This window comes from Phascolarctos cinereus, unplaced genomic scaffold (genome assembly GCF_003287225.1).
Source record: "Phascolarctos cinereus isolate Bilbo 61053 unplaced genomic scaffold, phaCin_HiC Scaffold_726;HRSCAF=1367, whole genome shotgun sequence".
NCBI lineage: Eukaryota > Metazoa > Chordata > Mammalia > Diprotodontia > Phascolarctidae > Phascolarctos > Phascolarctos cinereus.
Genome location: NW_027556098.1, coordinates 318,615,876 through 318,643,345, shown reverse-complemented (window position 1 = coordinate 318,643,345; position 27,470 = coordinate 318,615,876). Strand labels below are relative to the sequence as shown.

General features: G+C 41.7%; 1 protein-coding gene across 1 annotated transcript in view; it reads left to right on the top strand.

Annotated features, from left to right (window-relative positions):
- The first annotated feature begins 6,117 nt into the window (after window positions 1-6,117).
- Window positions 6,118-27,470, top strand: part of LOC110210716 (guanylate cyclase D-like) — a 56,478-nt gene continuing 35,125 nt past the window's right edge. The window contains 13 exon segments of the mRNA XM_020989808.2: window positions 6,118-6,739; window positions 9,209-9,510; window positions 11,252-11,546; window positions 11,549-11,605; window positions 16,843-16,924; window positions 17,435-17,472; window positions 17,475-17,524; window positions 17,639-17,654; window positions 17,657-17,766; window positions 18,948-19,028; window positions 21,098-21,274; window positions 22,610-22,766; window positions 24,254-24,403. Of these exon segments, the coding sequence (XP_020845467.2) occupies window positions 6,118-6,739; window positions 9,209-9,510; window positions 11,252-11,546; window positions 11,549-11,605; window positions 16,843-16,924; window positions 17,435-17,472; window positions 17,475-17,524; window positions 17,639-17,654; window positions 17,657-17,766; window positions 18,948-19,028; window positions 21,098-21,274; window positions 22,610-22,766; window positions 24,254-24,403 (2,137 nt within the window).

Below are 27,470 nucleotides of genomic sequence, written 5' to 3'. Positions count from 1 at the left end.
AAACTTCTTAGCTTGGCATTTAATGCCCATCACAATCTATCCCCAACCTATCTTTCCAACCTCATCTCTCAATGCTCAACTTTACATGTATTCTATGTGCCAACCAAATTGAACCATTGTTTCCCAATCTTCTCCTTCTGTTTTCTGTCAGTACACTTCAGCACACAATGTCTCACATGCCTGGAATAGATTCCCTACACTGCATCCTCCCTTACCTACTGAACTTTTCCTTCTTCAAAATGCGGTCCAGAGTCTACCTCCTCCTTGAAGTTTTGCTCTCAGCTAGAACCGAGTTCTTCTCTAGTTTCTTAGGGCAATCTATTCTCTTTTATGTGCTTAAGCATATTCTAGAGTCAGGAGTGGGGAAGCTGAGGCCTCGAGGCTACATGTGGCCTTCTAGGTCCTTGGGTGTGGCCTTTTGACTGAATCCAGGTTTTACAGAACAAATTCTTTTATTAAGGGAACCTCAGGTTCCCCACCCCTGTAACTAGACCCTGAGCTAGGCCTCATGGATCCAGAAATAAAACTAAACTGACATCAGAAGCTTACAATTTTCCTGGGAGGATGGGTGATGGGGTGGAACATTTATACAGAGAGATAAAGTGGAAAATAATTTGAGAGAAGTGGACTACATCTTTCTAAATCCCAGGAGCATTACGGGGAGGCTTTGGACACTGGAAGGAATAAAAGCAGAACAGATAACGTACAAGAGTTGGAAGGGCTCTTACAACATGGAAAGTCAGAGATGGAAAGGATGTTAGGAAACAGAATATTAAAAGTAGGAAGGACCTGAGAGATTGTCCAATCCAGTCCTTTCATTTTACAGTTGAGACAACTTAGACATTTTTCAAAAAGAGAAATGGCGTACTTTAGATCACTTGATGAGTTAGTTAGAAACTTAGTCCAAAACTCAGGTCCTCTGACTCTTAGTCCAGGCCTTGTTCTAGATTCCACACTGCAGATGGTCTGCATTTGAAAAGGACAATAGATTTAGAGCCAGGACATGGGTTCAAATCCCAGCTTTGCCACTCACTTCAATCAATAAAATCAATAAAAATTTGTTAAGCGCCTACTATGTACTAAGCATTGTATTTACTTTCCTGTATGAAGTTGAGCAAATCACTTCCCCCCACCCCTCTGGGGCTGCTGTTTTCTTATGTATAAAATGAGAAGGTTAGACAAAATGGTCTATAAGATCTCCTTCAGCACTAAATTTATAATCTTATGAAGAAATCTATTTATTCTGGCTGAAAACAAAACTTGGGCTAATTTCCACAAAAAAAGAACACTTTCTGGAAACATATCAATGAAATTGAATTCTGTCCTATGCCAATCCAAATCCCTAAAAAATGATCAGAATATCATGTACCTCCTTCCTGGAAATCTTTCCTGACCAGCTCAGTCCATGACCTCCTTCCTCTGAAACTGAATCAAGTGATGGGAGGCAGACTTTGATTTGATAGTGTGAACAATTTCTTAACAATAATAGCTGGGAAAAAGATGTCATGGGCCCTGAGGTGGTGAGTTCCCCATCATTAGAGGTCTTTCAGCAGAGAAGGAAGGAATGAACATTTATGGAGCACCTACTATGTGCCGGGCACTATACTAAGTGCTTTCCAAATATTAGCTCATTTGATCCTCAAGACAATCCTGGGTGGTAGGTACAATTTCTACCTGCATTTTACAGTTGAAAAAACTGAGGCAGATGGAGGTAGTCGACTTTCCTGGGGTCACACAACTAGGGCCTGAGGCTGGATTTGAACTCAAGTCTTCCTGACTTCAGGCCAGTGCTCTCTCCACCTATAGGCTAAATGGCTTGTCAAGGACGCTGTAGAGGGGACCCTTGTTCAGGTGCAGGTTGGATTAGTTGCTTTCTGAGGTCCCTGCCAGTGGAAGATTCTGAGATTCTATATCTTCTAGAAAATAAAAGAGTTGGCCAAGGAGGTCTCTGAGATCTTTTCCATCGCCGTTACGATTCAAAACCCTTCAGAATTACAGAATCTCATTCACTTGGTGCTTCTGTCCTGTGTCGTATGACTAGCTCTCTTTCCATGTGTTTATAATTGATGTCCCCAAATAGATGGTCAATTCTACCTCCACAACAACCCTTGAATTGGTCCCCTTCTCTCAAATTATTTCCCACTTTAACTCTCTGTATAAATGTTCTACCGCATCACTCATCCTCCCGAGAAAATTGTAAGCTTCTGATATCAACTTAGTTTCATTTTTGGATCCGTTAGGCTTGTCTCAGGGCCTACTACATAGTACAGGTGTGATGATCTTTAATTGAATTAAACTAGAGGACTCATATCTTATTTTTCTCCTACATACCTCACCTGAGGTATGAGCACCTTGCTCATTGAAGGTGCTCAACAAACTTGTTGCTTGATCATTCAGTCAACAAACATTTATTAAGGGCCATCTGTGCATATGGCCCCATTCCCAGGTGAGAAGGCGTTTCCCTCATGGAGCTTATAATCAAACAGACATGGAAATAAGATATACAGTTGCAGTATGAAGCTGAGTGTGGTAAGTGCAAGGCAGAAGTACAAACAAAGTATTCTGGCCTGTGGATTCATTGAGATTATGTGAGAAAAACCTTTTGTTAATCTGTAGAATACAATAAAGATATTGACTCTCATTGAGAGAAAAAGGAGAGAGTTTTCTCAAACGGGAATCAGGGAAGGGTTCCAAGAGGGAGTAGCACCTAAGTTTGGTCTCGTAGGATGAGTAGGATTTCGATAGGGAGGGACAGGTGTGGGATGAAGGGACGGTCTCTTCCAGTGGTTGGGGGACTCTATAAACAAAGGTATGGAGGAGGCAAAGTACAAGAATGTTTGAAGAAAACCAAGTTCAGTTATTGTTCTAGTTAGAAGTAGTATTTAAAATCCAGTTTATAAATAAGGAAAAGAAATGCATCCTATCTGAGATCATTAGAGGTTAAGAAAACCTATGGCCAAAGCAGTAGGAAAGGCTACTTCTTGGTTAATGCATCCCAAGTTACTTCAGTCCTTCAAGGATCTATGATTACAGGAGTATGGCTTCTCCCTCCATAGATGCAGATATTGTACGAACATCCTCTTCTGTGTCTTTTTGGTTTGGTCCAGCTGCTTTTGTCATCTTCATTTTCTTCCTTCTATTTCCATTTCCTCCATAAATACATTTGAGGCTGGAAAATGAGAGTCTAAATGAGGTGGTGGCCCCTATGAGACCCCAGGAGAGAGGGCAGGGGGAGCCACTATCCTTGGTCATAAGAAGAGTTTGGTATAAAAATCTTTGAAAATGGTTTCCTTAATTTATCTGTTACCCTTTCATCCTTAAATTCTCTTGGGATGGCTTTCATTAGTGGGTTCTCTCATCTAGCTTTCTCACCAGAGGGTACCCCTCTGCAGCTTCTTACAATGTTACTCAAGGTAGCCCATCATTCTTCCCTGTAAAACTTTATGAAACAATTTATATTCTTTGGCTGGAATCCCTCTCTCTGCCTGGCAAGTGAGTCAAGCATTTGCTACTATGGTGGTATTTAAGCTCTTTTGATTTCTAAATCATGGGGAACTGATCTACATGGCTTAAACATCTGTATGAAATTGTTGTAATCATCATCAGTGTCTTTTCCTCCATCCATTCCCCATTTCTTGGCATCAATTACTTGTTTAAATAGGCCAGGGTGCAGTTCTTTTAACAGCATACCATCCTTTTCTCAGTTTTGTTATTTCTAGCTTTGTAATAGTTTGGAGATATTTTTTCTAATGTGAAGGTGGTTTGACTGTATTTGGGAATGGTTCCCAGATTAGGAACAAGCTGTTTCCTTTCAAAACACAATCAATTTCATTCTTGTGATGTTCTTAAGTACTTTCCATGTTCACCACCTTCTGATTCTTTTCTTTAAGAAAGTATTCATAACATAGTCAGGAGGTTCCTGGGTAGTATACCAGTCTTTGGTCTCTCATTCCTTACTCCTGAATCATGCTTTCCAACATATATATTTGCCATCTTTACCTGGTCTTACCTTTGCATTGAGGTCATTGAGGATTAGTTTCTCCCTCACGTGGGTGCTCTGTCCAAGGGAACATAAATTTTGATTGCTTAAACTTTGCAAGGCATCTTGGGGCTCGGGGGCTAGATTTTTTTCTTTCCTACTTATTTATTCTATCATTGTTGGTTTTGCTGTTTTTTTTTAACTGGGACTCTTTTGTCTCACGTAATTTCCATTTACAATTTCTTGAAATATAGCTCTGAAAAACCAAGCTTTGATAAAGCTCATTAGCATTCCAATGGAGCTACTTGACTATTATGCCTTTAAACCCAAATCACTCTGGCTCTCACTGATGGGCCAATAACAGGTCCCAGCCCAAGCCTCACTTACTCATTGTTTGGGTTTTGATGGCTCAGAGTGAGTGTAAATAGAAATTGTTTCTGTTCTGGCCAGAAACTCTGAGGCTCTTCCCCTGTCAGACTGACTCTTTTGTGAAGGCAAAGTAGGCCACCTTCTGCCTCTGTTCTTACCTAGCCTTAAATCACTGAATGGGCATTGCCTCAGACAAACTGAGACCTGGGAAAGACCTTAGCTTAAAAAGGCCAAGACCTCCCACTACATCTGGGTCCTGACCTACGTCTTGCCACTGGGCTCTGATGACTCTGGAGGAGAGAGTGAGGCTGAGGACATTGCACTCTGCCTCATTCAAATCCAATTTACTCACAAATCAAGACATCATCCCCCTGATGTCATTGGTCCTCTTCTAGAAGGAAGCACAAACAACAACTGAGTACCAAAAAGTTGTGTTAATTTCATCTGGAGGGCCTTATTGAGCTCTTCCTGGAATTCCTCTAGCTCTCCAACCTCTAAAACAGATGTCAACACATAAACAGATTATTTTCATGGTGGTCTTTTGCAAAATTTTATTTAAGCATTGCAACACAAGGTACTGAATGCCCTGTGAAATGTTGTTTCGTTGACTGCAATATAAAACCAACTCCTTTATCTGCCTCCACCAAGAACACTTGGGGAATCATCCTTGCAATCAGCTGGAATATTTTTTGTCTTTTTGTTTTATTTATAGTGGGAATGCCAAAATTGGTATGATTCATTTCTTCCAGGATTATATCCACTTGCTGTTCATTAAGCAAAGATCTTAGAGGACTAATAGTGAAGTTGATGATTATAGATGTCTTGAAAACGGGCTGTTCTTGGCAAACTCCAGCCCTTAGCACAGTGCCTGCTACAGAGTAGGTGTTTAATAAATGTTTATTGACGACTGACTGATCCTCTACTCTGCCATGATCACTGCCAAAGCAGAAGGGGATTTCACAGGCCATTCCTTGTTTCATAGGTTAGAAACACGGTCAAAGAATAAAATCACCGAATGGCCAGACTCTCAGCAATGAACCACCGTGTGCTTCACTAGGTTGGTGCTTCTGTGATCACACTGTGGTCCACATATTTCTAACTTAGTAGCACCTGCCAGAGCTTGTGGCTCTTTGGCTTAGCTTTTGAAAATGCAGGGTCACCACCAAACCGCAATGATGCACCAGAGCAGGACTTTGTGGAGAGATGAGAATGATGACAATGATAATACTCCCCACTGATAAAGAAAAAGGCTAGACACCAAAATGTTTACAGCAACGCTTCTGCAACAGCAAAGCACTGGAAACAAAGTAGATGCCCATCCATTGGTAAACAGCCGTGCAAATTGAAGTATATGAATTCAAGGGAATGTTATGATACTGTAGCAAATGACAAACACAATGAAAACAAAAGCATAGAAAGGCTTGCCTGAATGGGTGGTGCAGGGCTCCTGCTTAAGTACAGGCTGGACTGGTTACTTTGAAATTCTGCATCAAAGGTTCTAAAATTTGATGACCACCTTCTCCTTCCCACTTCAATCTGAGCTGGCTATAGGTAGGATGATGGACATGAGGATGACCTTGATCTGGCTTTCTGTTACCTTTCCAGGACCATGGGGGACCATGACACCTGAAGCCTCTCTCTGGAATTGTCTGAATGGAAAGACCCTGGACCTTCTTTGCCTTCAGGGTATATGGCTGTGGCTTATCAGACCCTTATGGGGTTTTCCCTTCAGCTTTGTGAGGGCCCCTTGGCTGGTTTTACTCAGTGTCATGCTATGCTGTCTCGTCCTAGGTGCTCCTCTGAGCCCCAACTCAACACTGGATGAGGATTCTTTCGTTGTGGGGGTGCTGGGTCCATGGGAGTGTGACCTCCTCTTCACCAAAGCCCTTCCCCATGTGGCTGCCCAGCTAGCCATCACACGAGCCAAGAAAGACTTCTTGTTGGAGCTGGACACCCGACTTGATTATGTGATCCTTGAGGAGGGCTGCAATACTGCCCAGGCCCTGGCTACTTTCCTCTCCTATAGAGGTGCTGTGGCTGCCTTTGTGGGGCCTTCCAGTCCTGGCTACTGCCCAGCAGCAGCACTCTTGGGCCAGAACTGGGGCAAGGCCCTTTTCTCCTGGGCATGTGGGGCTCCAGAGTCTGGAGGCACATTGGTCCCCACGTTGCCCTCTACCATCCACGTCCTGTTAGCAGTCCTGAAGCACTTTGGCTGGGCTCATGTGGCTGTCATATCCTCCCACCAGGATGTCTGGGTGGACACAGCACAACAGGTTACCTCAGCTCTCAGGACTCATGGATTGCCTGTGGGGCCTGTAACCTCTCTGGGGCCTGGAGGCCAGGGATCTGTAGAAGCCCTGAAGCAGCTCCAAGACACAAGTAGGTTGAAGGGTAAGTAAGCTTACAGCCTGTTCCCTCCTCCATGGTATAAGGCTGTTCTTTATTTTGAGGTGGGGGGCAAACATCCTCTGAACTAAATCAGGCATGGATTGTCTTCCTCAATATTCTGTTGTAGGCTAGATGATAGCACCGATAGTGAATGATATGTTGAATGGGTGAACTCAGAGACTATTTAATAATGGGTCGAAGTCAACATGTAGGGTTGTGTCTAGTGGAGTGTCCCAATGATCTATCCTTGGGTCTTTGGTCAACATATTAATCAATATTTAGATGAAGACATCAACGGCCTACCCATCAGATTTGTGGATGACATAAGAAACTTGGAGGGATAGTTAATATGTTGAATAACAGAATCACAATTTTTAAAGATTTCAATAGCCTAGAAATGATAGGCTGAATCTAATTGGATAAAATTTAAAGGGAATAAATGTTAGGTCCTACACTTGGGTTAAAAACAATCAACTACACAGGTACTAGATGAAGGAAACATCTAGTTTTAGTGTGCCGAGTCAATAGTGTAATATGGAAGCCAAAAGACTGTATTAAGAAAGGGAAGCATTAGGGAAACTAGGTTGCATAGTGGTTAGAACACTGGCCTTGGAGGCAGGAGGACCTGAGTTCAAATCTGGCCTCAGACACTTGACACTTACTAGCTGTGTGACCCTAAGCAAGTCACTTAACTCCATTGCCTAGCAAAAAAAAGGAAAAAAAAAGGAAAAAGAAAAAAGAAAGGGAAGCATAGTGTCTTGAGTAAGGAAGGTGATATTGTCCTCTGATAGTTCACATCTGAAGTGTGGTGCCCAATTCTGGGCTTCAGGAAAGTCATTAGGCAAGCTAAAATCTTCCAGAGGAGGGAGAAAAGATCAGGGACCAAGTCAAATCAAGTCACATCAACAAGCATTTAATGATTGTCTGCTATGTGCCTGACACTGTGCTAAGTGCTAGAGATACAAAGGAAAAAATAGTTCCTGCTTTAAAGGAGCTCACCAGCTAATGGCGGAGGCATCGTACAAATTTCCATGGACAAATAAGATATAAACAAGATAAAGTGGAGATAATATAAGAGGAAAGGCACTGGCATTAACGGGAATAGGAAAAGCCGGACTGTTGGAGGTAGGATTTTAGTTGAAAAGTGACATGAGATAGAACAATGTTTCAAAGAAAGTGAGGGTGAGAGGAACAAGAAGGAAGTAGACTGGAAAGTAAGAAGACTAGACAGTAGGAAGGGGCCAGGTTATGAAGGGTTTTAAAGGCCAAACAGGATTTTATATTGATCTTGGAGGTAATAGGGATCCACTAGAGCTTATTGAATAGCTGGTGACATGGTCAGACCTATGTTTTAGGAAGATCAATTTGACCACTGAGCAGAGGATGGACAGAAGAGGCAGAGAGACTGATTACCAGGTTATTGCAAGAGTCTAGACTTGAGGTGAGGGGGATCTGCACCAGGATGACAGGACCAAGAGAGAAGAGAAAGACATCTAGTGATAAGCTAAAAGAACTGAGTGTATTTGGAAGAAGAGACTTAAGGGGATTATAACTATCTTCCAATACTGGAATTGCTGTTATACAGAAGAGGGATAACTCTTGTTCAGCTTAACCCTAGAAAGCAGAACCAAGCACAATGGGATATTTTAGAAAGATAAATGTCTATTTGCTATAGGGAAGGATTGCCCAAGTTTGGTGCTTCCTCAAAAGAGGGATGGGGGCAGCTAGGGGGTACAGTGGATAGAGTATTGGACCAGGAGTCAGGAAGACTCACCTTCCTGAGTTCAAACTTGGCCTTAGACACTTACTAAATGTGTGACCTTGAGCAAATCACTTAACCCTGCTTGCCTCAGTTTCCTCATCTGTAAAATGAACTGGGTAAGGAAATGGCAAACCAGTCCAGTATCTTTGTCAAGAAAATCCCAAATGGGGCCATGAAGAGTCAGATGTAACTGAAATAACTGAACAACGAAAGAGGGATGAGCTGGCTCAGGAACTTAGGGAGTTTTTTTTTTCCATTGGAGGTGTTTGAACAGGGAAGGTTGGATGGTCACATGTTTTAGGGGTGGCACAGAAGAGATTTCTGTTCAAGTACAGATTGGATTCTACATCCTCTGACCTACCTCTGACTCTGAGATCTAGGATGATAGGATCTTATTAATTAATCAATTAATTAATTACACTGCTGAAGTTGGAAGGAACCCCAGAAATCATCAATTCCAACCTATTATTTTGTAGAGGAGAAAACTAAGACAAAACAAGGGAAAGGTATTTCCTAGGATTATGCAGTGCTTTGGTGGTATGACCAGGACTGGATCTGACCTCTATGAACTCCATTCTTAGATTTAATCCAACCACTCCCTGAGAAGAAATCTCCTCTATGATACTTTTACTCTTGTTGGTTTTTTCTTCATTGTCTTGGATCTGTGGGGTGGCCTTGGGCCTGATGCCTTTTGCCTCTTTGCTTTGCAGTGGTGGTGATGTGCATGCATTCGGCTCTTGTTGGTGGCTCTGAGCAGGCAGTCCTGCTTGCCCAAGCTCATGCACTTGGACTGACTGATGGCAGGTATGTCTTCATCCCATATGATGCACTGCTTTATGGGATGCCCTATCGAAACCGGTCCTACCCAGTGCTGAGGGATGGCAGTGGCCTTCAGGAAGCATATGATGCCGTGCTGACTATCAGTCTGGAGTCCGGTACCACCGACTTTGATGGAGCCTTCTCAGCTGCAAGGAAGAATGGGGAAATCACTGTCAACACAGAGCCTGAGCAAGTCAGTCCCAACCCATGGGGGTTAACTAACAGCATGTTGGGGGCAAAGATCCCTCTGCTCTCCACTTTAGCCATACAACTTCAAAACTCTAAATCTAAGTCTGTGTGCATATGTGTGTATATACATTTATATGTGACTTGCCAGTATGTGTGCTATTTGGTATGTTAACTTTTTTTTTGCTCTTCTTCTTCTTCTTCTTCTTCTTCTTCTTCTTCTTCTTCTTCTTCTTCTTCTTCTTCTTCTTCTTCCTCCTCCTCCTCCCCTTCCTCCTCCCATTCTTTCTTTCTTTTCTTTGTTCTTCTGTCTTTCAGATGCTAGGATTTTTTTCTTTGATAGAGAGCTTACATTGGAATGAGAGAGATCTAGGCTCAAGTCCCACTTCTCATACATTTTGCCTGTGTCATCTTGGGCAAGTAACTTAATCTCTCAATGCTCTAAGACTAAGGGATTCCTTTAAAATATAAACTGCAGAGATGATGCTGATATGCATTGGTGGAGGGAATTCCCTTACCTAGGAGTTCTCTATACCAATAAAATCATAGGTCCTAGCCTCTATCCTTATGTCTTTCACGGACCCTCTTTGGTGGGAGCATGTACTTTTTTGTCTCTATAGGCTTGTTTTTTTCCCTTTCTATCTCTCTAAAGCTAGACAAAGAGGGCCTTGGTTTCATCTCTTTCTGTCTCTGTCTCTTCCTTTCCCTGTGTGTCTCTCTTTGCCTGCCTGCCTGTCTGTCAATTGATCTGCCTCTGTCTCTCTCCTACCAGGCTGCTGGGAAAGCAAGGAAGGGTATGAAATGGGGGCAGGGAAATGAGGAGTGAGGTTTCTAATTTCTATAATGAGGAAAGATACGGTGGAATTTTTTTGTCCTAAATGATTTATCTGGTGTTGCCGCTGATCATGTTCATAGAACAAATGCTAACCCTGTCCATTCAGTTCCCTGTATCTTTTTCATATCAGAAATTAGAACATAGATTTAGGGGCAAGGGTTTGGGAATGGATCTGGGAGGAGAGAATGGGGGAAGGAAAAAGAATAAACATTTATATAGTACCTACTATGTACCACACACTGTGCTAAGTACTTTTTGCAATTATCTCATTGGTAAAATTTGATGATAGAGGTATTAATGAGGATGACATGATAAAGATAATGGTGGCAATGGTCATCACTGGGAGGTAATAAGGGTGTGGTGGTGATGGTGACACTGATGCTGAAAATGGTGATCATGTGATGATGTTAGCAGTGGTAGCAATGACGATGGCTATTGATTACAATGATGGTGGTAATCATGGTAATCATGATAAGTATTAGTGGTGGTGCTGATTGCAATGATAATGGGTATCTTGATGATGATGGTGATAATGGTAATGATTCTGTAATTGGTGATGATGGCAATGTCTTTGGCATTAGTGATGGTGGTGACAGTGAAGGCTATTAGTGATGGTGCTAGTTATGACATTAGTGATGATGATATTAATGCTGATGTGGATAGTGATCATCATTGCAATAATGTAATAATGTAATAATGATGAGAGATTGGGAGAATGATCCTGATGGTCCTAATAGTCCTTATGATGAGATTAGGTTAAGCTACCCAAAAAGAATACTTAGACATAGTAATGGTGATAAAGCTGATGACAAGGAGTATAAAAGGCTTAAATCTCTAGATTTTTGAGCAGCCTAAGCCAGCAAAACTTTTCTTATTATTTGCTGGGCTAGTAATAGTACCTTTAATCCCACAGGTGTCCCCACTCTTTGGGACTATCTACGATGCCATCTTTTTTCTGGCCAACGCTCTGAATCACTCTAAGAAACAAGGAGGTCAACTCTCAGGAAAATACCTTCAGGATCACATTATATCTCTGGATGTGGCTGGTTTTAGCCAGAGGATTCAGACAGATGAGAGGGGAAATAGGTTGGCCAACTATGTGATCTTGGATACAAATGGTCAGAAGAACCAGCTTATTCCAACCCATTTGCTGGACACATCCACTCAATTAGTACAATCACTCAGCAGACCTATTCACTTTCCACGAGGGGACCACCTCCCCCTGACTCCAACTGTTGGTTTGATCCAGATACTCTGTGCACAGGAGGTAATCCATTAACTTATTCAATGATTCCATTATTCTCTCAACCAGTATATATTAAAAATGCCTCCTGTATGCACAGCCCTATGCTTTAGCACACTGTGGAGGAAACAGAGGAAGAAAGAAACACAATCCTTGCCTTTGGGGAACTTGCATTTTACTTGGGGACCCAAAATTAACATATAAGAAACAGACATGCAAGAATCACACACAAGAAACTCAACTGGGGGATTCAGATTCTAAGTTCTAGGGAGCCCCAGAAGAGGGGAAGCTCATTGAGGACTAGAATAGTTAAACAAAGCTTTCTTGAGAAGGTAGGATTTGGACTGGGCCTTAAAGGACAGGGAAAATTTGATCAAGCAGAGAGACATGATTGAGAAAGTTCATTTTAGGAAGAGGGAAGCATGTATAAAAGGCATGGAGGATATATTTAAGTCAGCAAGGAGGGGGAGAATGTAAGAAGTTCTATATGGACAGTAATCTCTTAGAGAATTATTGAGAATCTTGAGAAAGAAAAATGATGTATTTGTCTAAATATAGGCCACACCTGGACATAGGTTATAGTCTAACCCTTGAAAGTACAAAAATGTAGAGGTATAGTCAACAGCATTATTGATTAGGAGCGATATAGAAACCTCATCAGGAAGAAAGGAGTGGATTATTGTCAGACCAATACTATTTAAAAATTTTTTTATTGATTTTTGTTTTTATATCACTTTAATTTCCAGATATATCCCTCTTCCTTTATTAAAAAAAGCAGTTCAGTAAACAGCCAGTTTTGATAGCATATACAATGTCCCAGACACCTAGTCTTCAACCTCTGCAAAAGATGGGTGGTGTATGCCAGCTTCTGAAAAGCCAAGCATGGACAGACCCAAATTATTGCTAAGGATTCACTTCTCCCTCTCTCTTTCTACCCCTTACCCCTACTACTGGGTTTTATTTCCACTCTGTGATAGTTGCAACTGATCTCTAAGAGCTTAACTGATCATGATGAGCTCCAGACTACAACCTGTACTAAGGATGTTGGCATGTTACAGGAGATCCTGGAAAACCCAAAAAAGCCATTCAAGATCCAAGGTCTATCCATTCTGCAAATGATAAATAGCCCAAAGATGTGAACAGCAACTTTTCAATGAAAAAAACCCAGGATATTTATAGTCATATGAAAAAAGTGCTTCAAGTCAATAATAGAGAAATGTTAATTAAAGTGATTGTGAAGTTCCACCTCATGCTCATCAGATTGGCAAAAATGTGGGAAAACAAGCACAAGGGCATATTAATACATTATTGACAGAACTGTGAGTGGGCCCAACCATTCTAGAAAGCAATTTGGAATTGTGCCTCCAAAGTTACTAAATAGTGGCCTACTGATAAAGCCTTTGACTCAGCAGCATACCAGAGACTTGTACCCCAAAGAGATCTAAGAAAGAAAAAATAAGTGGAAGCTATAATAGGGGAATAACGGGAACTAGGATTTATATCTGTAGGGTTTGGAGGACCCTTCCTGGGACCCACCCAAATCACTTCATTGAGAGGACTTTCCTCTCTAGAGAAGCATCTAACTAGTAAGGTTGAAGCTAGAGGAAAGCACAGAGGAATACAGGCAGAAGATTGCATTGGACAGCCTCTCAAAGATCCTCCCTTTCTTCATATTTGGCGTGGTCTGGTTGGAGAGTTTTCTCTTCATCATTAAGAAGATTATTGAGTGAATTTATGCAACAGATATTCTCTGAGAACATGCTTTCTGCAGGACTATGAGCTTTCTGTGTGGGAGGCATAGTTAGATAAGACAGAGGTCCTGCCTTTAGGGAATACACTGTATAATAAGACATATAACTGCTTTACAAGGTAGAGTGTGATAAAGGTCATAGAGAAGGTTATGAAAAAAGAGTGGGGGAGGCAGCTAGATGGCACAGTGGATAGAGTACTGGTGCTGGAGTCAGGAGGACCTGAGTTCAAATCTGGCTTCAGGCACTTGACACTAGCTCTGTGACCCTGGGCAAGTCACTTAACTCCATTGCCTAACCAAAAAAAAAAAAAAGGAGTAGGAGGTTCAGACTAGAAATTCACCTTCTGGACTTGGGGGAATTGGGAAGACTTCCTGGAGGATATGAAGAGGAGCAGCGGAAGGATCAAGGGTAAAATTCTCATCAGGGTATTTTTAGGCCCTGTTGGAGGATCTTGTCTGAGTCTTAGAATGTGAAATACAATGGAAAGAACGCTGGTCTAGGTATCAGAAGACCAAGATTCAAGTCTTGGCTAATTATTAGCTACATGACCTTGGACAAGTCATCCCCCCATTTAATAATAATCCTCACCAACTGAACTGTTGCCCATAATGGGAGATAACATTAATCCAGAAAAAAAGAGCAAATTTAAAGATAAATGCTTCAATACCAAATAGATTTAATGTCTAGGCTTCATGGGGGAGGGAGAGGGGAGAAGGGAAAGCTTTCAAAATACACATAAAGACCTAGGAGAGGAAATCAAAATCACGTGGGAAAATGATGAGATGCTTGTCATCTCTACAATTTTGTGGGGTATTGGAGTGTGCCAAGGCCAGAATGCCTTCCAGGGAGTCTACACATTATAAGCATATAGCCTAATACCTTTATGTAATTACAAAAAGCATTTACTTTATGCCTCTGTACAATAATTCATAGAACATTAACTATAAAAGCATAATAAGGGGATAATAACTTGTCCCTGGGCTGTTTCTCTCTGAGTCTCATTGAAAAAGATGAACATGACATAATAATAACAAACGTAAAAATAGCAATAACAGCAACTGGCATGCATATAACAGTAAAGTTTCCAAAGTGCTTTAGATAACATCACCTTTGAGCTGCAGTTTTCTCATCTGTAAAATGTGATCTCTCAGGTGCCTGCCGGCTCTGACATTCTATATTCTCCAAAGAATAAGAAATACAGCTAGCATTTATATAACACGTTGAGGTTTGGGAAACGCTTTGTTTATATTATGTCATACCCACAACAAAGCTGTAATGTGGTTGTTTGTCCTTCGTTCTCAAAGACGACCATGACATCAGGGAGGTGATGCCTTGACATGCAAGTGAATTGGATTTGAGTAAGGGAGGGCTGTGCAGTCACCAGCCTCACTTTCTCCTCTGGAGCCATCTGGGTCCAGTGGCCAGACTGAGATCAGGATGACTAGAGATGGCCCTGGATGCAGTGAGAGAACTTGGCCTTTTTAAGCTAAGGTCTTAAATAAGACTCAGTTTGACTGAGGCAACATGCATTCAATGATTAAGGCTAGGTAAGAGATGAGGCAAAGATGAGGTACCATTATACTCATTTTACAGATGAGCAGAAATGAGTTAAGTGACTTCCCTGGGGTCTCATTGTTAGTATCAGAGGTGTGATTCCAATTCAGGTCTTCCTGATGCAATTTCATCCTTCTATCCATAATCCACTGTGTTTTAAGGTTCTTTCCAACTCTGACATTCTATATTTTGCACTCTAAGGACCCTTCCAGCTTCAACCTTCTGAATTTGAAGGTCCCTTGCAGATTTAGTATTCTATTTTTCTAAGGGCCCATCTAGCTTTGGCATGCCATGGTCTCTGTTCTAAGGAATTTCTCCAGTTCCAACATATAAGATGTCTATTTGTTCTTGACCCCTGCACATAGTTAAAGTGGAAGACATCTCCAGAAACAACCAGATCCCTTGGGGGTTAAGTTCTGCATAGATTTTTCATTAATATAGGGTTCCCTAAGGGCTAAAGCTTTCTGCCGCACATTTCTGATTCACAATCTTATAAAAATCCCTGTTCTCCCTTCCCCTTTCCCCCAAGGCATGCTGTAGGCTCATTATAATATATTACAACATATTAATGTGTTCTGATTTCTCCAAACTCCTGCATGTAGACTTTATGAATTCTTCAATGGAGAAGGAGCAACTCTGTTTAAAAGGTTGTTTGTCTCCACCATCCCCACAACCCCCTGTCAGCCTTGAGGTGACCCTTAGTCAAAGAACATTTATTTTTCTCTAGGGATAACAGGGCTAGCTGGCGTGTAGCCAAGCCCCTCAAGAATGGCCCTAAGTTGTGGGGCATTGACAAGAGCCTTGCTAATGGTCTTTTAATTTACATCTGTACAGTACAAAGTGCAAATAATATTATTGCTATTCTAAAGATGAAGAAAGTAGGCTTCAGAGAGGGTAATTGACTGGCCCAAGTCACACAGCTTGCAAGTGAAGGAGTCTGGAGAATTTGAATATAGGTCTCCTGACACTAAGTCCTGAGCTTTTCTCACTAGATCGCAGTTACCTTCAGAGTCAGCCCTGGTTTTTACCCCCCCTCCCCTTGTGCGCTCCCACAACGCTAGCCAGGTCATATGTCACTATATCAAGGACCTAACCTGTTGGTCACTTAGGGAGTTTGCTGAGGCTCAGGTTATGTGACTTACTAGTAAATGTCAAAGGAGGAATTTGAGCCCAGGATCTTCCTAACTCCAAGCCCCACACTTTCTGTGCTCCCTTCTTCTTTGATCTCTTGATTACCGTGACAAAACAGGGATGTTTAACCTTGTGATCTTGATTGGGTACACCCCCCTCTTGATTTCGCTTCTGTGGGTTCTAGGTGTTACTTTATGTGGGGGTGGTGCTGAGCACACTTTATGCCTTCAAGAAGTGAGAAAATCGGTAAATGGGAAGGAATCCTCATTCCTTCTGTGTCAGTCTCAGTTCATCTGGCCCCTCTGGATGGCTTTTTAGGAAACCCGGAGGGACATCTGGGCTGGTCCAGGCAGGAAGAACCTGCAGGTGGAAACAGGATCTGGAAGAAGCAGGCTTCTTTTGCTCTGCTTTCTGCTCCCAGGACCAGGACCACACATCTTACCTGTAGAGTGCAGCAGAAACTTCATGCATAAGGTTCTCCTCATTCCCTCCTCCAGGGTCTAGAACCATAGAATGTTAGAGCTGGAAGGACTCTTAAAATGATCCAACCTCCTCCTCTTACAGAAGAGGAAACTGAGGTCTAGAGAGAAAAAGTGATTTGTCCAAGGTCATGCATTCAATTAGTGGCAGAGCTGAACCTAGAATCCATTATCTCCTGACTCCCAAGTCAATGTGCTGCACAACAGCTATTTTATCAGGGCTATCCATAGGGCAGCAACTTACCAGCAGAAGCAGCCCCAAATAACCCTCCCAAGTCCCACATTCTTTGGACTCTTCATGGATACTCTTGCCAAGTGATTCCTCTGTTCTCTGGTCCCTCTGCAGATGGGTCTTCGGTTCCCCTCTTGGCTTTGATATCAGTATCCACCCTAGTGCTTGGAGGCCTGGGGCTCATTTGCCTCATCAGGTGAGAATTCCCAGGTAAAACTAAGACCTTGCATGTGAAAATGATTTCTTCATCCCCTTTGAAGAGCCCCTTTTCATTCCCCTCAACATTTGCCTCATTGACTTATATAATGTCAGGCCTGGAAGGGACCTTAGAACAGTTAGAGATTTAAGACATCTTAGAATGGAGAATTTCAGAGTTAGAACAGACCCAAGAACATTCAATGTTAAAACCGAAAGGTACCTTAGAACACAGAGAGTAGACTGTCACAATATAGAACATGGAATATTAGAGCTTGAAGTGATTTTAGAATACAGAACATAGAATGTTAAAGCTAAAAGCAACCTTAGAACACAGAATCTTAGAGCTGAAATGGACTGTGGGACACAGAATGTTAGATCTGGAAGGAAATTGAGAATATAGAATTTCAGAGTTGGAAGGTGACCACAGAACACCAAATATCAGAACTGGAAAGGGCCTTAGAACATAAAACATGAAATATTCGAGCTGGAATGTCTCTCCCACAACCAGGATTCTGCAGTTCCATCCTGGAGGAGGCCCCAACAAGATTTGCTGACCCTGGCAGACCTCACTTTCACCCATCCTCGACTGAGCCAGCAGGTAAACTCAGCTGCTCATGCAGGGGCTCTAGTAGTGAGGGCTGGGGAGGGAGCCATGGCTGGTGCCCCAGTTGTCCTGAGGGCTTGGTCCTGACCCTTGTCCTGACCTCCCCAGAAACTCACCCTGGACTCCGTAGCAACTAATGGAGCCCCTCAGATGGCAAGAGCCTCAGCTCAGAGGTCCAGTCTCCAGGGAGGGTCCTCCCAGTCACATCAGAGACTTCCAACATTGCCTTGTACCAGGTGAGGCCTAGCATCACCAGTCCTTCAGAGAGAACATTGTGTAAGCAAGACACTTAGAGTATCTCAAGAGTTCTGGGAGGTAGGTTCTATAGATACTATTATAGCCATTTCACAGATGAGGAAATTGAAGCTCAGTCAGGTGAAATGACTTGTTTAGAGTCGTAAAGCTTGTAAGTATTGATCATTAGGGAGAAGGAGGTACAGAAATAAACATTTATTAAGTATCTACTATGTGAGAGGCTCTAAGCTAAGTGCTTTACAAACATTCCTTCATTGCAACCCTATGAAGTGGGTATTGTTATTATCTCCATTTTACAGATGAGGAAACTGAGACATATAGAAGTTGAGTGACTTGCCCTGGGTTGCACAGCTAGTAAATGTCTAAGGCTGGATTTGAACTCATACCTTCCTGACTCCAGGATCAGCTCTTTAGCCACTGCACTACCTAGCTGCCTCAATATTAGGAAAATAAGACTTCAAGAATCATTGAACTTATTAGTATGAGTCCTTTATCCACTGATTATAGATCACAGACTTTGAGTTGGTGTAGCTAAAAGTCTCCCTCTGCTGGGTGGCCAACTCTGTGGTGATGAACCTTGGATTCATCCTCCCCTCTTTGATCTCCCTTACCCCATCTATCCCATCTGTTGCCAGATCTTACTTTGTACTTTCCTATCTCTTGTATGCATTCCTTCTCTCCACTCCACACTCTCTCTTGCCCCTCCCCCGGTTCAGGACCTCATCACTTCATGCTTGGACTCCCCAGTCCAGTCCATCTTCCACTTAGCTTCCAAAGTGATTTTCTTAAAACACAGGCCTGTCCATGTCCTTCTCCAACCCCTTTAAGGAGCACCAGTGTCTCCTTGTAATTCCCAGTGAGTTCCAGGGTGAGTGGAAAGAAGAGGGTGTATAGAAGAGATGTGGTGAAAGTACAAATAATGAGATCTGCTCACAGATGGCTTATGTGGGGTGAAGGAGATTGAACAAGAGAGGATGGCCCCAGGGCTCATCACTAGAAGATTAGCCATCCAGGGCAATAACTCCATATGTGATAACAATATGGGCACAGTTTGAGGCCAGGAGTCCTGATCAGGATCCACCAGCCCCAGGCCTGAGTGCCCAGGCAGGACATCTCTTTGGGAAAGCTGGGTCTCATGAACCACGCTGCTCTCTGTCAACAGGGAGATTGGGTTTGGCTGAAGAAGTTCAAGGCTGGAACATTCCCTGAGCTCTGTCAGAGTTCTGTGAAGCTACTGAAAAAGGTACTGCTGAGGAGGGGCGCAATTTCTGGGGGTGCAAGGATGGAGAAAGAGTGATCAGGGAAGCCTAAACTCCTGGTGGATCATAAAGTTGACTTTGTTTGGTGTGTGCATGACTGTGTGCATATGTGGGTGCACATATGTGTGTGTGTTTGTGTGTGTGATCTCTGTGTATAGAGTGAACTCCTGCCAAGGTATAGGGATAGTCTCAATAACTTGTTTCCTTTTCTCTAAGAAACTCCTACTTATGATAGGAAGGTCTGGGCTATGAACTATAGCCACCAACATCTTCACCACCAGTATGTAGAAGCCATAGCACCAGTCTTGAAGACCAGGGTTCAAGCCTCAGTTCTGACACATCCTGTCTCTGGAACCCTGGGCAACTCACTTAACTTCTCAGTGCTCTGGACAACTTTATTCTTTATTTTTTAAAATAAAATTTAATTATATCTTTTGTTTTTACAAAAAGAAATCCCCCTAGGGTTCCTCCCTTCCTCTCTCTCAGAGAGCCATCCTTTATAACAAATAGTATTTTTAAAACATGAAAAAAGAAAAAGAGGAAGAAGAAACCAAAAAAAATTCAGCAAAACCAATCAATACATTGAAAAAAAAATCTGAAAAGCCAGGCATATATTCCTTGCAACCCAGGAGGCTGAAGCTAGTGGGTTTCTTAGATTCAGGAGTTCTGAGCTATAGTTGGTTTAGCGATCAGGTGTCCACACTAAGTCTGGCACCAATATGGTGAACCCCCCCACCCCCAGGAGTGGTGGGCCACCAGATTGCCCAAGGAGGAGTGAACTAGCTCAACAGGAAATGAAGCAGGTCAAGGACTCCATACCTATCAGAATTTGGTCAGGACTATAAATAGCCCCTGAACTCCTAGCCTGGCTGAGATAAGGAGACCCAGCCTTTAAAAAAACAGAAGTCTGCAAATATGCACCATGTTCTATTCTGTGCATCAAGTACTTTTGTAAAGGAGTGAGGGGCGATGTGTTTTTGTGTAGCCAAGCTTGTTCTTTATAATTTTGCAATATTCCAGGTTGGTCATTTTGTGGCTGTTATTCTTTCCATTTACATTGTTGTCATTCCTGTGTATGTTTTCTTGGCTCTGCTTACTTTATTTTGCATCAGTTTATATAGATCTTTTCATGCTTCTCTGTATTTATCACATATGTAATTTCTTGTGTACAGTAATATTGCATTACATTCATTTACCACAATTGGTCCAACTATTTCCCAATAGGTAGGCATCTACTTTCTTCCCAGTTCTTTGCTACCACAAAAAGTGCTGCCTTAAGTATGTTAGTGAATATGGAAAGTATCTTTTTATCAATAACCTCCTTGGGATAGATGTTTAGACAACTTTCTAAGATTATAAGTTTCAAAAAAGGTGAGAGCCCGTATTTGTAAAGGGAATTTCCCCACTTGAGAATTCTCTATATCAAAGAAATCCTAGCCCTAGCTCTGTGAACAACAGTATTTCTATGAGCATATTTTCTATGACTTTGGGAAGTGACTTTCCATTTCTGATTCTCAGTTGCTTCCTCTATAGAGTAAGGAGGTGGCAATAAAGAGATCATTAGTAACTTTGGAGAAAGAAATTTCAGTAGACTGATGAGGTGGAAAGCCAGACTGGAGAGAGTTAAGAAGAAAATGAGAGGAAAAAAGGTAGGGATATATATTGTGGACAGCCTTTTCAAAGAGTTTAACCATAAAAGAGAGGAGAGATATGAGAAGATGGCTAGTGGGATGGATGGATCAAGAAGGTTTTTTGAGCATAGGAGAGACATGGGCATGTTTGTAGGCAGTAAGGAGATAGACAGTAGACAGGGAGAGACCAAAGATAAGTGAAGAAGTGGGGGATTGTAAGAGTGGGTAATCTGCTAGAGAAAATAGGATGGAATTGGATTAGACCATTTCTAAGGTGCCTTACAACTCTAGGTCTTATGATTTAGGCCTGGAGGGTCTCTAAAATCATTCCAGCTCTGACATTCTAAGATACATAGGGCAAGAGAGCCCTCAGTGGCTTCCCACCAGTACATTCCAAGTTTCCCCCTTTCTTGCCTCTTCAGATGAGAGACCTGAGACATGAAAATGTGAATATCTGCCTGGGCTTCTTTACTGATCTGGGTGTTTCTGCCATTGTGTTTGAGCATTGCTGCCAGGGCAGTTTGGAGGACCTGCTGAAGAATGAGGCCCTGCGGCTTGACTGGACTTTCAAGTCATCCCTCCTGATGGATTTGATTAAAGTAAGGGAAACAATTTTTTAGGTGTCCATGGTCATGGCCCCCATGTCAATGGTTGAAATTGGGAAGAAGAAAATAGGATGATGGATAATGGTCAGGTCTGACTATTTGTTTATATAGGAGGGGATTCTCTTCCACACCCCTCCCCCCAAGTTAATATAGTAAGAAAAGGTCCAGAATGCAATCTAAGGGTATTAATGAGATATTAAACTGAAAAAGATGCACTAATTCCTTGATCCCTTTGTGAATACTAACAGACATCTCTGACTGAGTCAGTAAGGGAACAATGTGATGGACTGAGCAAATGAATTAGCCACACTTCTAAAGGATTTAAGTGGCTAGGTCCAGAGAAAAATTCAGCACTTGTGAGTGTGGAAGAGATTTCTAGCTGGGAGCTACGTTGTGGGGGCTTATCCAGAATAATTTTGAGATCCTCTATGCATTTGCAGAGACCCATTGGAGAGAATTTCCATCCAGAACTTTCTTTCTTGAGTACTCTAATTTTGCAGGAATCTACTGTTTGTTTGCTTGCTTTTACTGTGCTCACACAGTCTATTTTCCAGTGTGTTTCATTTACAAATCAGACCACTTCTTTATTGAATGCTTATGTGTTGTGTTATTTTGTCTCTTAAGATCATCAAAGTTAAATATAAGCAATATAGAGTTTATATCCTTAGAAACATTGTGTCCTTAGCAATTCACCAAAAGCACACTATGGGAGTTCATTCATATTCAGTACTTGGTTCTTTTAAACTTTTAAGCAGACCTTATTTTGACATGAGAGCAGATAACTTATCTGAGATCCTTGTGGACTATAGGTTCAAAGGATAGAATTTGTGTGTCAACCTAGAAATCCTTAATAACTAACCCTAAATTCTTAATCCCTTTTAGGGAGCTCCACATATCTTTGTGGCTACTACATAGTAGAGCCAAGATCCAAAGTCAGGTCCTTTCACTGTAAATACAATGCATTTTGCCATAAGCATAATCCTCTCTGTAGAGAGCATGTTCTAATTGGAAGGGCCTTAGCTAGAATGGGAATCAGAAGACCTGTTCTAGTCAGGGTTCTAGAACTGAACTTGGACAAATCACTTACCCTCTGTCACTTACTCATTTGTAAAATGACAAAGTCATCCTGAATGGTCTGGAAGGCCACTTTCACCCGTAACATCACATATGCTTTAAAGTCCCTGTCAATCACAAATATTCTGTCACTCCAAACTACTCTATCCCCTTCTTGAGACCAACACTAAATGACGATGTGGGGCGTGCTGGGCTTGAGGGCACCTTGTCAGGTCTACAGAGTATTACAGGGGAGTATTTCTCCTCATTCTCCAGGGTATCCGGTATCTCCACCATCGAAGGTTTCCCCATGGTTCCCTCAAGTCTCGCAACTGTGTTGTGGATGGGCGCTTTGTGCTCAAGGTCACGGACCATGGCTATTTGGCACTCTTGGAGAGGCAGCGAGTTCCTCATTTCCAATCCCTGCCAGAAGGTCAGTGTCCAACAGGGACCATTTATAGCCCTTCCTCCCTTCAAAACTATTGTGTCTAGTAGGTAATATCTTGACCAGCAGGAGGTTGAAAGTCTGTTCCTTAGAGAACTCTGAACAGCTAGGTATTTCTTTTTAATCTGGTCCTTAGGGCCACCCCTTAGGAACTACAAGTGGCCTGTTATTATTCATGAAGTGATGTGGGCCAGTAATCATACCCCTTCCAACCAAATATCTCCTTTGCTCATCTTGTACAATTCTTTGAAATTTCACTATTCAATCATTTGGATGGATATATATTGGAGGACCCCATGGAAAAGCATTCAATAATTCAATCTAAAAAACATGTATGGAGTGATTATTGTATGCAAAGCCTTGTTCTAATCTGAAGGAGATGGAGAGTTTAGATTAGACCCTCATCTCCCTACATTTAATTCATAGTCTGTTAGAGAGACAACATAAGCACAAATAATTATAATGTATAACGATAATATATATTCCATATTACTAGGGAGAAGGGAGGCTTCCCAAAGGAGATTGTTGGCTCCCTATAAAAAGTCTGGTTTACTTAATTCTTATGTCTCATTCCACTTTCCTCTCAGGTGACCTATTAATCTTTATCAAAACCATCACCATCATTATTATTCATGCTGTTTCCTTCCTTTCATAAGTTTCGATTAATTATTATGAATCATAGTGGATAGAGTGATGGACATGGAGTCAGGAGACCTGACTGAGTTTGAATCTTGCCTCTGACAAATCTATGACCCTCAACTTCCTCATCTGCATAGTGGGCATACCTTCCAGGGTTATCATGAGGATAAAATATTTTAAAAGTGCTTTGTAAACCTTGAAGTTATACAAATGCCAGCTATTCTTATTCTGTCAACCAATAAACACTAATCTTATAATCTATAAAGCTAGAGCAATAAGGAACCTTTGACAACATTTAGTTCAATCTCCTCGTTTTTAAAGAGAAAAAAAATTGAAGACCAGATATGTGAGTGGAAAAGCTGGGATTTGAACTCAGGTCCTGCAATTCTAAATTCATCTTGTTTTCACTGCCCTATGCTGAGCTTCTTTTCTCCACAATGGATGTATACTTAAGTGCTAAGGGGAAGACAGAAATGAATAAGACCTAGTTCCTCATTACATAGAATTCATAATCTAGTAGATGAGATAAGTTTAGGGAATACCTTGCCCACTTCCTTGGAATTATAGGAAGTTGGAACTGGACATTGGTTTAGAACACTGAACAGCTAGTTCCATTCCATGGAACATGAAATGCTAGAATTTTGAATTTTAGAGCTAGAAGGAACCTTAGAGATCATCTAGTCCATATCCATTGTTTTATAGGGGAGACCTAGGGAGAAAAAATGAGTTTCACCAGGTGGGTCAACTAGTCAGTCAGAGATTTGAACAAGGGTTTCCTGATGGCCAGCCCCATCATCTTTCTACCCTTTCCTATTGACCTTCTGCCTTCTTTGCAGAGTTGCTGTGGACTGCACCAGAATTGCTCAGGGAGCCTGAAAGGCCTTGTAGAGGCACTTTTAAGGGGGATGTCTACAGTTTTGCCATCATTTTGCAAGAGGTGCTAGCTCGAGGACCACCCTACTGCACGTCAGGACTCTCTGCAGAAGGTAGGATCTTCTCATCCTCTGCCGTTTTTTACCTTCTTTTCTCTGTAGGGCTGGCATTGTGCATCCCGGGAAGGGACATTCACCACTTCTCAGAGATCCAAAATGTTCTCTCCCACTAATACCTTAAATACCACCAAGTAGAAATCTATTCCTTGAGATTAATTCTCGGCTTGGTGACCTCTGTCCATTGTGCTGAAAAGAGCTAAATACCACTGAGAATTGGCTTGTGTCATTTTGGTAACTAACACACTCCCAGCCATTTCAGTTTGGAGGTCATTTGTGAAGAAATGCCCCTTTCCTTAAAATTGGTGGGAGTTGTATGTACTGATGAACTACTGAATGTATTGTTCAGTGATTATATTGTAATCAAGCATAGAAAACTAGTGTAGCACAGAGGACAGAGGGCCGGCCCTGGAAGCAGGAAGCCCTGCCTCTGACACACACTATCTACGTGACCCTTGGCAAGTCCCATAATTTCTCAGTGCCTCCTGGCAATTCTCTAAGACTTTATATCATAGACAGTTGTCTGATCTGCATATAGGGAGGGGGGTCCATACCTGGAGTTTCCTATGCCAACACCAAAAAGCAATAAACCAAATTCAAGGATCCATAAAAGTTCCTCAATGTGGGTGCTTCCCCTCTACTAACCAGGATCCTAGCCTCATCTCACCATAGGAGATTGTGTGTTGCTATGGCCCCCTCAGAATTTACCATCCAGTGAGGAGCCTTCTCTGGCCATGAATAGGCAAGGTTGCAGATGATAGATATCCAGTCTTATTACAATTGGACCTAAACCCAAAGCCTTTGCAATTTGGTAGGAAGGAACTCCTAGAGCTTTTTTTGTTCCCCTGACATAGTCTTTGAGCTCTCAGTGGTACCCTCACACAATGCAGAAGTCTTAGAAAACCTTGGTAGATATATAACAATGCAAAACAAGGCCTTTGCAAATTGTAAAGCACCGTAGGAATTATATTCTTTCAAAAATGCTGTCCATCCCTAGAGAAAGAACTGATGCAGTCTGAATATAGATTGAAGCATTTTTTTTACTTTATTTTTCTTGGATTTTTTTTGGGGGGTCTATGTTTTCTTTCACAACATGGCAAATATGGAAATGTTTTGTATGAGTACACATGTATAACCTATAGCAAATTGCTTTCCTTCTTAATGAGAGGGAAGGAGAGGAAGGGAGAGAATTTGGAACTCAATTTTTTTTTTGCAAGGCAATTGCAATTAAGTGACTTGCTCAGGGTCATACAGCTGGTAAATGTCAAGTGTCTAAGGTTGGATTTGAACTCAGGTCCTCCTGACTACAGGGCTGGTGATCTATCCACTGTGCTACCTACCTGCCCTCAAAATTAAAAAAAAAACAAATGTTAAAAATTGTATTTGCATGTAATTGGGGAAAAATAAAATACTAAATAAATACATTTTAAAAGAAATTATATTTATTTAGTCATGCACAAGCCACTTTGACTCATGACTATATATACGTAAGAACTCCCATTTACAATTCACAAATCCCTTTCTCTACCAACAACTGTATGAAGTAAGGAAGTTAAGGGTTATTATCTCCATTTTTAGGAGCAGATAGATGGCTCAATGCATAAAGTGCTGGGTCTGGAGTGAGGAAGACCTGAGTTAAAATCCAGCTTTAGACACTTGGGCAAGTCACTTAACCTCTGTTTCCCCTCACTTTCCTCATCAGTAAAATAAGCTGGAGAAGGAAATGGCAAACACTCTAGTATCTCTGCCAAGAAAAGCCCATGGACAGTATTGGTATGCTTTGGTCCATGGGCTCACTAACAGTCAGATGTAACTGACAACAACATCCCCATTTTTTGGGGAGTGGAGGCCCAAGTAGGTTAAATGACTTTTCCCATGATTGCCCATTCATTCTTTCCTTCCATTAACAAGCATTTATTAAACACCCACTAAGTGGCAGATATTGTGCCAGATTCTGGGGGACACAAAGACAAGAAGAAATAGTCCTTGTTCTCGAGGAGCTTACATTCGACTGGGTAATAAGTGTTAGAACTAGTCCTCAAACCAAGGTTTCCTGGGCCGAATTAGGCCTGGCATTCCTTGCACTACTCCGTGCTGCCATATATAAGGTATGAGAAAATTGTGAGGTCTCAGTAACTGGTGTCTTATGGAGGCAGAGGCAATCCATATCTCTCAAGGTTCTTTAAGGACTAGCCTCTAATTATAAGGCTCTTCTGAGTTCTGACTTTGACAAGCCCTAGGGAAGAGAAAGGAATCCTAAATATTCACTGATCTTATTTATTATTGCTGCACCCTATTTTCTTTGATCTCTTTGGGATGCAGACTTATTTGGTGGTATTGATGGGTCAAAGGGCATGATCAGTTCTATAGCCCTTTGAGCAGAGTTCCAAATTAGAACTGTGGTCATCTTGAGGGGAGATTCAAAATATAAGTAAGGTATTCACAGTCTCACTCTTCATAGAGCTGACAATCTAATAGGACTTAAACAACATGAAGAAGCTATCTGCATTATAGGTCTGGTGTCTAGATCAAGGGACCCTTATAATTCTACTATCCTCTGCCTTGGGTACCCAAGAACATGGAAGATGGAATATCGGAACTGGGAGGGACCTTAGAATATGGAACATGAGAAAGCAGGACTGGGGAAGACCTTAGAACGTGGAAGATGGAAGAGTAGGGCTGAGAAGGACCTTAGAACATGGAACATAGAATGTCAGAGTTGGGAGGGATCATAGAGCACAGAATGTTAGAGTCTGAAGGGACCTTAGCACCTAGAATGTTAAAACATAGAACATAACATGTTAGATCTAGCAAGGTCCTCAAAAAATAGAACATAAAATGGTAGGTAGAATTAGAAGAGACCTTACAATGTTGACTATTGAAGTATAAAACATAAAATGGAAAAGACCTTTGGAAATAGAATACTATGGCTAGAAGGTACCTTAGAAATTACCTAATCTAACCCTCCTCTTCTTTCAAAAAAGTTTTATTACATTTTTTCCAATTAATAGCATTTATTTTTTCTCCCTTCTAATTCCCTGCCCCTTGCAATGGAAAAGAAAAA